Source organism: Chinchilla lanigera, unplaced genomic scaffold, assembly GCF_000276665.1.
Source record: "Chinchilla lanigera isolate Chin_1 unplaced genomic scaffold, ChiLan1.0 scaffold00001, whole genome shotgun sequence".
NCBI lineage: Eukaryota > Metazoa > Chordata > Mammalia > Rodentia > Chinchillidae > Chinchilla > Chinchilla lanigera.
Genome location: NW_004955402.1, coordinates 32,331,519 through 32,340,047, shown reverse-complemented (window position 1 = coordinate 32,340,047; position 8,529 = coordinate 32,331,519). Strand labels below are relative to the sequence as shown.

The following is an 8,529-nucleotide window of genomic DNA, read 5'->3' as shown; positions in this document are numbered from 1 at the left end:
AGAGAGAGAGAGAGAGCACTCGCATGCATTTGGAAAATTTTGAGATTTATTCCTTTACATTTTATGTGTTATACTTTTCTTTCCTTAGGCATTTGAACATCTGTTTGATATATAAAAAATTGAATAGATTTTTGTTGGTTTAATACTGTTGATTCTAATTTTTTAGTGGATTGTACATCCACTGTAGAGTCCTGTTGTTTATAAATAGTAAATTTCATGTTCTAACTTTTTATTGCTTTGTTGAAATAATCTTTGCAATAACATTCAATGGCAAAACAATATACATTTTATAGGTTGACTTTATGATCTAACATTTCATGATTAATAGGATATTTGCTATTGATTTCTGGTACCACTTACCTTGTCAACCAAGTTTCCTTCTGTTTCCTCCATTCCTTTTTATTTATTTATTTATTTTTGCCTTTTTGAGAGAGGGTCTTGCTGTGCCGTTCAGGCTGGCCTTGAGCACACTTTGTAGCCCAGGCTGGTCTCAAACTCACAACGGTCCTCCTGCTTCAGCCTCCGGAGTGCAGGGATTACAGGCATGCGCCAATACACCCGGCTCCTCTGCTCCTTTTTGATATTTTTAAAAATCAGGAATGAATATAATTTTATCAAATGCACTGTAGCATTTCTCTAGATGATCGCATGGCTTTCTATTTTGAGCCAATAAATTTATTTGTATCTCTCAATTTTCAGAATAATGTGTTGTTTCCCTAACATTCTGTAAAGGAGATCATTAAGGCTTTTAAGTGTCATTATGCATAAATTTTATTACTTAGTGTTTAAATTTATAGCAGTAGTTGTTCTTTTTGATGTTCAAATTGTCTCATCTTGAATTACTATGATACCAGTTTAGATATTTTCTGGTATCCTTCTGAAAAGATCTATTGGTTTAGATAACATCTTTGTTTTTTGGTGTGATAAAATGTTCCAGATTTATCTTGTGCATTTTCTACCTCAGACCTGCAATCAGCCATTTCCTCAAGGTGCCTGCATTTATTTTATGGGAAATAGTATTTAGACCGCAATATTTTTTTCTTCCATTTTGAATGAATAATTTTTTGTTCATTTAAATATAGACTACGTTTAGATTTATAGAAAAGTTTGGAAGGTAAGACAGTGAGAATCTCTGTATGCCCTGCACCCAGTTTTCCCTGTTTAAGCAAATACTTAATTGTGGAAACATCCTTAGATTTACAAGGATAGAAAATTGTTCATGTACACAATATCTGACTTCTCAACAATTATCAACTCCAGTCTTTTTTCATTTTATGTCCAACCTGATACCCACAAATTAATTGAAAGATAATATATAGTATTATTTTTGTACATAAATATTCAGTACTTTGTGCTTATCTTTGTGTGCGCACATGTGTGTATTCTTGGTAAACATTCTGCCACAGAGCTACATTCCCTACCCTGGATAGAGATTGTCTTTACCAAGTACTTTGCTCAGCTCTTATATTCATAGATTAAATTGACTTGGGTACATTGAGAACTTTTATGTCTGCACTCACAGGAAACATTGATGTCCTAGTAATGGTTTATAATATTGTGTAGATTATTTTAATATTGGCCGCTGGAATAGGCATTACTAATAATGTGACTTGTCAGCTTCCCTTATAAGGAGGGAAGATTTATATTAAGGGTTTTGGTCTAAGGTCATTTGGGCTTGTGGCGAGTCAGACTGTAATGATGGTTAGTGTCTGTTGGAGAACTGCTAACTCCATGGTGGCAGGAAAGCAAAGAGAGAAAGGGATTAGGGATCTGGCATCTTCTTTACGGGCCTGTCCCCAGTGAGAGTTAACTTTCTTCCCCAAGTCCCCACCTACTAAAGATTCCATCATGTTCCTTTCCATTAGTGCTACTGGATGATGACCAAGCCTTTGACATGTGGCCTTTGGGGGACATTTTAAGGTCCGAACCGTAAATAACAAGCAGATTCCTCACTGTCACACTGTTTCATCAGGTTTTGCCTAAAAATTTGATTGGATGATTGGACTCTCCAAAAATTTGAATATAAATAATTTGCATATTTAAAAAATTTTGTGTTTAACATTTTTTATCTTTGTCTTCTAATATGTATTTGACCCTCTGATTTACATTATCTTGGATACTTTAGGAAACAATTCCATCTTTTCCTTGGAGTATTGGAGGCATTTATTCATGAAACTGTCTTGTGTGGGGGAAACGTTGATTGGAGCAGTAGTGGCAAAATAATATTACCTCTTTAATGAACTGGAATAATTTCTTTTTCGAGGAAATCACTTTGTGTCTATGTTATTAGTGAATAGTTGCATATACTAGTCTCAAAGAATTTACATAGTATTTGTGGGTTTTGTGCTCCTTTTTTTATTCTTCTATAGAGACTGTCTTTACCAAGTACTTTGCTCAGCTCTTATATCTTTTATTCTTCTTGTCTTTACCAAGTACTTTGCTCAGCTCTTATATTTTTTATTCTTCTTGGTAAAGACAATCTCTATAGAAGAATCTTTATTCTTCTATATTTTCTGGGGGGGAGGTCTGACTTTACAGACTGCATTTTGCTTTGTATGTAATATTTTTTGCTTCATCCTTTAATTGCCCTGCCTTTTTGGTTTATTTTGCTCTTTTTTTGTTTCTTGATTTAGCTGTTTAAAATGTTTATTGTATAATAATAGAAACATTTAGAGAAATGTTCTCCAAAGCTTTGGTTTATTTTATACATTTGAAACGTAGTATGTTCTTTATTGTTTGTCTTAGTAGTTGACTTTCAATTTTGATTATTTTGGTCTGTAATCATTGTGTTATGAAGAAGAGATTCATTTAACATTCCTCAAATAGGAGACTTAATTATAGGGAATATATGATTTTACAAGGAGTATAAATCGGAATTGGGGTACCCCCAGACCTCTGAAATGGGTATTTTTTAGGAGTTGGATTATCTTTATGACTTGCCACATAGTTTCTCTTTATTTATTTGTGTGTTTTTGAGATGGAATCTTCTCTTTCTGTGTTTCCTAAGCTGGTCTTGAACTTCTTGGATTCAAGTAATTCTCCTACCTCAGCAGCTGGGACTACAGGCATGTGTGCCACTAAGCTTAGCCACATAGTTTCTCTTCTGACATTAGCATAGTTTTGACATATTATGTTAATATTGTGGATTTTTAAAATTCCTAACAAATGAAGGTATAGATGGTTTTCATATTATAGCTAGAATACACAATATTAATAATATGATTTGTTGATTTTCCTCAATAGCTCCTGTCCCCCTATATTATACATCATAGCAGGTAAAGGAACCTGCAGAATTTGTATTGATTTTATTTTGTTATTTCCACATCATGCTGAAAAATGGAAGACTAGGCTCAAGGAAATATTTTTATTTATTGGTGATTACATGTCTCTATCATACTTTTTTGCTTTTCTAAATGTACCTTCATCTTTGTTCATGAATGTAATGTTTCAGTTATATAATACTCCAACTGTAAAATTTTTAAAATTTAGTGTTTATGTAAATTGGATAAACAGGTTGATTTTAAGTCCTAGTCTTAATTTATATATTTTAGAATTGTTTGTTTGTTTGTTTGTTTATTGTGGTGCCAATAAGGGAACCCAGGGCCTTGAGCATCCTAGGCAACCACTCTACTACTAAGTCATACTCCCAGATCCATATACTTTTAAAATGTTAGTCATACTAAACGCATTTATAGAGAAATTACTCTGTAAAGTACATAGTAGTTGTAACTGAAGTACTGGAAGGCAGACTTTGGGAGTCTTTAGGAGGCAGCAGCATGGGGTGGGGAGTAACCTGCTTTTAAAAATAACGTTAGACTATAGATACAAATATCAGAGGTTGATAGAGAAAAATATCTGAAATCATTCTTGCTAGTATAGTATTCACAGCAAACTAATCTTATCTCAGTGAGAGCTCTGATGATGCTCCCTACTCAAACCATAATCTCTCACTGAGGGAAAGATCTGAAACCAGGTCTGAAAACTTGTAAGTTTAAAAAAAAAATAGTTATCAATTTAAAAAGAATTGGGATTCAGTGAAGTTTTCCAGGAAAACATGTCTATGGAACTTTATTTAACTGGCACCTTGGAGATTTAAGTGCTAAATAAAGGAGAAAGATTTTTTTGTCATTGTGTTATTATTTATTTATTTATTTATTTTATTTTATTTTATTTTTTAAGACGGAGTCTTGCTATATAGTTCAGTCTGGCCTTGAACTCACTATGTAGTTCAGGCTGGCCTCAGCCATCCTCCAAAATGCTGGGATTATGGGCCTGTGCTGTCATGCCTGGCATTTTGTTTTTAAACACACAACAGTGACCGGAGGGATGAAATGACTTTCCCAGGGTCCTAAATCTTAGTGCTAGGCCTTCACCTAGAACTATTGATTACTGTTCTGAAGTTTTCCAAAGGGGCCAGTTGACTCTCACAACCAATATCTTTGACTGTGTCCTGGCAGTACTTTATCTTTGAGTTATTCTGCAGTGTGGACCGTCCCATCTGCTCTTCAGAATCCAGTGATTCTGTTTTTATAGTTCTAAGCCTTTTATCTCTGCGTTCCTGTTTGCTTCTGTACACTAGTCGCCCTTTATTCAAGGATGTAAGGTACGTTCTCCCAGGCTTAGGAGTGTGCTTTACTGACTAGGAATGGTGGGGAAACCCCAAACTGTAGTGACTCAAGGGTCTCCTGAGGGTAGGTTTCTGAAAGGACCAGCTCCATCTTTCTACAAGTTCTCACCAGGGGTGGAGCATGTCTGGTATAGGTAAACCTGATCCTTGTGGTTTACCTCTAAATTCAAAATCGACTGAAAATCAAGTTGCTGTGTAATTCATGAGGTGGCAAATGGTTTCATGTATTTATTAGGTTTTGTTGAACAAATAGAAGGTGAGGTGTGAAACAGGCACTGCTTATACTTTTACACCTAAGAGCAAGTTACTAGGGTGGTGTGGAGGGTAATCTTGCCCTTTAAGGTTTATAGCTGCCCATTCCAGTGCTTTTTGGAAGATTTTTTTCTCATTTGAATACCAGCTGGTAATTTTAACCATTTTACAATTTTGACTGCCAAAATTGATAAATGATATTTAGCTTTAACGTTTTAAAATGTCTTTGTTTTCATATTTTTTGTGTTCCTTAATGTTTGAGTTGGTGTAAAAAATTGTAGATTACAATTCTGACTTGATTTGGTAGATTTATTAAGCCCCAGAAATTACACATGTAACATTGCAGAAATCTAATTTTTTGCTTGGTTAATTGGTAATTTTGTAATAAACATTATATTGTGTGCTGAGAGGGTTTAGTTTTGAAAAGGAACCAATTCTAAAATTGGTTGGAGTTTGTAGTCGTAAAACAGTATTTACATGAGAGCATAATCACATAATGGAGTGGTTGATAGAAATCAGTAGAGTGTATAGATTACCAAAATTAAGAGTACAGTAAAATATAATTTAACAGCATAACTTGAATATAGTTTTACGGGGGTTGACTTTATGCATATTAACAGTTCTGAGTGGCATGTGAAAATGCTGGTTACTAGTACATATGCCATTTAGTAAATTACAGGAAAAATCAGGTTTTACAGTATATTTTAGAGAGGATTTTTACATGCTTGAAGATGACTATTGGCTTTTTCCCCCCCTTTCCTTTTAGAATATGGTTTCTAGTTTTAGAGTTTCTGAACTACAAGTATTACTAGGCTTTGCTGGACGGAATAAAAGTGGACGCAAGCATGACCTCCTGATGAGGGCCCTGCATTTATTGAAGAGCGGCTGCAGCCCTGTGGTTCAGATTAAAATCCGAGAATTATATAGACGCCGATATCCACGGACTCTTGAAGGGCTCTCTTCTGATTTATCTACAATCAAATCATCAGTTTTCAGTTTGGATGGTAGCTCATCACCTGTAGAACCGGATTTGGCTGTGGCTGGAATCCACGCATTGCCTTCCACTTCAGTAACATCTCACTCACCGTCCTCTCCTGTTGGTTCTGTGCTACTTCAAGATACTAAGCCCACTTTTGAGATGCAGCAACCATCTCCTCCAATTCCTCCTGTCCATCCTGATGTGCAGTTAAAAAACCTGCCTTTTTATGATGTCCTTGATGTTCTCATCAAGCCCACAAGTTTAGGTAAGTGTTAGAAAAAAATCATTTGTTCCTGGACAAGAGAGTGAGTACAATGAGGACTTTAGTGATTGATTAGTACTATAAACTTGAGGCATTTATGCCAAATTTTTAATGTACAGGAAAAATGGTAACTATAACTGAAATCTAATATGAAACAGTTATTTCGTATTTGAGTGATTTTTCCATTTTTTGTGGTAAAATACATAGTCTAATATCTTAACCATTTTAATATGTATTTTAATGCTATTAAGTATATTCATGATCTTATGCAGCTGTCACTCACCACCATCCATATCCAGAATTCTTTTTTTTTTTTCCTTTATATCTTTTTTTTTTGTGCTGGGAATTGAACTTACAACCTCACGCTTGCCGGGGAGGCGCTGTGCTGCTGAGCTAGATCCCTGGCCCTCTTTACATCTTTTATGATTTTTTCCCTTTATATCTTTTATGATTTTTTAAATTAGATTTTGTTGGTACATTTTAGATACACAATAATAATCACATTCATCATAGAGAATTTGTACTTGTACGTGACATAACCTGTTTTTTCCTCATTCCTGTACCCTCCCTCAGCCTCTCTTCCCCTCTTCCGTTCCTCCTCTCCCCATTTACAAAGCTTTGTTTCCATATTTTTCTTCTTTTCTCTTTTTTTTTTTTTTTTTTTTTTTACTTTTCCCTTCTTTCCTTGTCCCCTCCCTCTCTCTTGCTCTCCTCCACATTTGAATATTTTCTTCCTGTTTTACAATATCTGTTATACATTTTGGTTCTTATTTATACTTTTGGTTTCTCACACCAGAGAAGCAATGCAATAGTCACACATGTGTGTCCAGTTTATTTTACTTAAGAGTATGGACTTAAGGTGTATCCATTTTCCTAGAAATGTCTTGAGTACATCCTTTATGGCACAGTAGTACTCCAGTGTATAGAAAAGCCACATCTTCTTTATCCATTTACCTGTCAGTGGGCACTTGAGTTGTTTCCAGAATTTGGCTGTTATATACTGTGCCACTATAAACATAGGTGTGCATATGTCAGTATGATATGATGCTTTTAATTCTTTTGAGAAGATACCCAGGAGGGGAATGTCTGGGTCAAATGGAACCTGTAGTCCTAGTTTTTTGAGAAATCTCCACACTGATTTTCCACAGTAGTTGCGCCAGTCTGCACTCTCACCAATAGTGGAGAAGGATTCCTTTTTTCCCATGGCCCCACCAGCATTTGTTATTGGTTGACTTCTTGATAATAGCCATTTTTTCTGGGGTGAGATGGAATCTTAGTGTTGTTTTAATTTGCATCTTTTGAATGACCCCCTGATGTTGAACATTTTTTCTTATATTCATTTGCTGTTCGTATTTTTTCATCTGAGAAGTGTATATTCATCTCAGATGTCCATTTTTGGATTGGGTCTTTAAATTTGGGAGGTCTGAGGTTTTTGTTTTTTGTTTTTTGTGTTTTTTTTTGAGTTCTTTATATGTTCTCCATAGTAGTCATCTGTCTGAGGAACAGCTGACAAAACTTTTTCCCATGTTGTAGATTGTCTCTTTGCTGGTAGTTTCTCTTTCTGTGCAAAAATAAAATGAGATCCCCCATGTTGATTTTTTTGTGATAGTTCCCGTGTGATTGGGGTTTTAGTCAAAAAATCTTTGCCTATACCAATGTGTTCTAAAGTTTTACCTATTCTATCTTCCAGAAGATTTCTTTCTTTTTATGTTTAGATCTTTGATCTATTTTGAATTTACTTTAGTGCATGGTGAAAGATAAGGCTCCAATTTTAATCTTTGGCATGTGCAGAGCCAGTTTATCCAGCACCATTTATTGAAGAGGCTGTACTTCTTCCATTGAGTATGTTTGGCAACTTAGTCAAAGATAAGGTGGCTGAGTATGTCTGGAGTTGTTTCTGCATCTTCTAATCATTCTGTTGATCTTTGGGTCTGTTTCTTTGCCAGTACCATGCTGTTTTTGTCATAGTAGCTTTATAGCTTAATTTCAAGTTAGGGATTGTGATGCCCCCTGCATTGCCTTTGTTGCCCAGAATTGCCTTTGCTATCCTAGCTCTCTTTTGATTCCAAATTAATTTTAGGATTATTTTCTCTAGTTTTGTAATATATGCTGTTGGATCTTGATGGGAATTGCATGAAATCTGTATAACAGTTTTGGAAGCATGGCCATTTTCATTATATTGGTTCTCTCTACCCAAGAACAAGGCTGTTTTTCCATTTTTTTCTGATATCCTCTTCAGTCTCCTTTTGCAGAGTACTGTAGTTTTCAACGTAGAGGTCTTTTACATCCTTAGTTAGATTGATTCTTAGATTATTTCATTCTTTTGAAGGCTATTGTGGATGGTATTGTTTCCCTAATTTCTCTCTCAGTGAGTTTTGGTATTTGTGTACAGGAGGCCAATTGATTTTT

General features: G+C 35.1%; 1 protein-coding gene across 7 annotated transcripts in view; it reads left to right on the top strand.

Annotated features, from left to right (window-relative positions):
* The window catches only part of Pias2 (protein inhibitor of activated STAT, 2), a 94,917-nt gene that overhangs the window by 18,485 nt on the left and 67,903 nt on the right, over positions 1–8,529 (top strand). For all 7 annotated transcript variants that reach the window (XM_013510479.1, XM_013510483.1, XM_013510482.1 and 4 more), the window contains one exon: positions 5,646–6,123. In XM_013510479.1, coding sequence (XP_013365933.1) covers positions 5,646–6,123 — 478 coding nt within the window. The remainder of the gene's footprint in view (positions 1–5,645; positions 6,124–8,529) is intronic.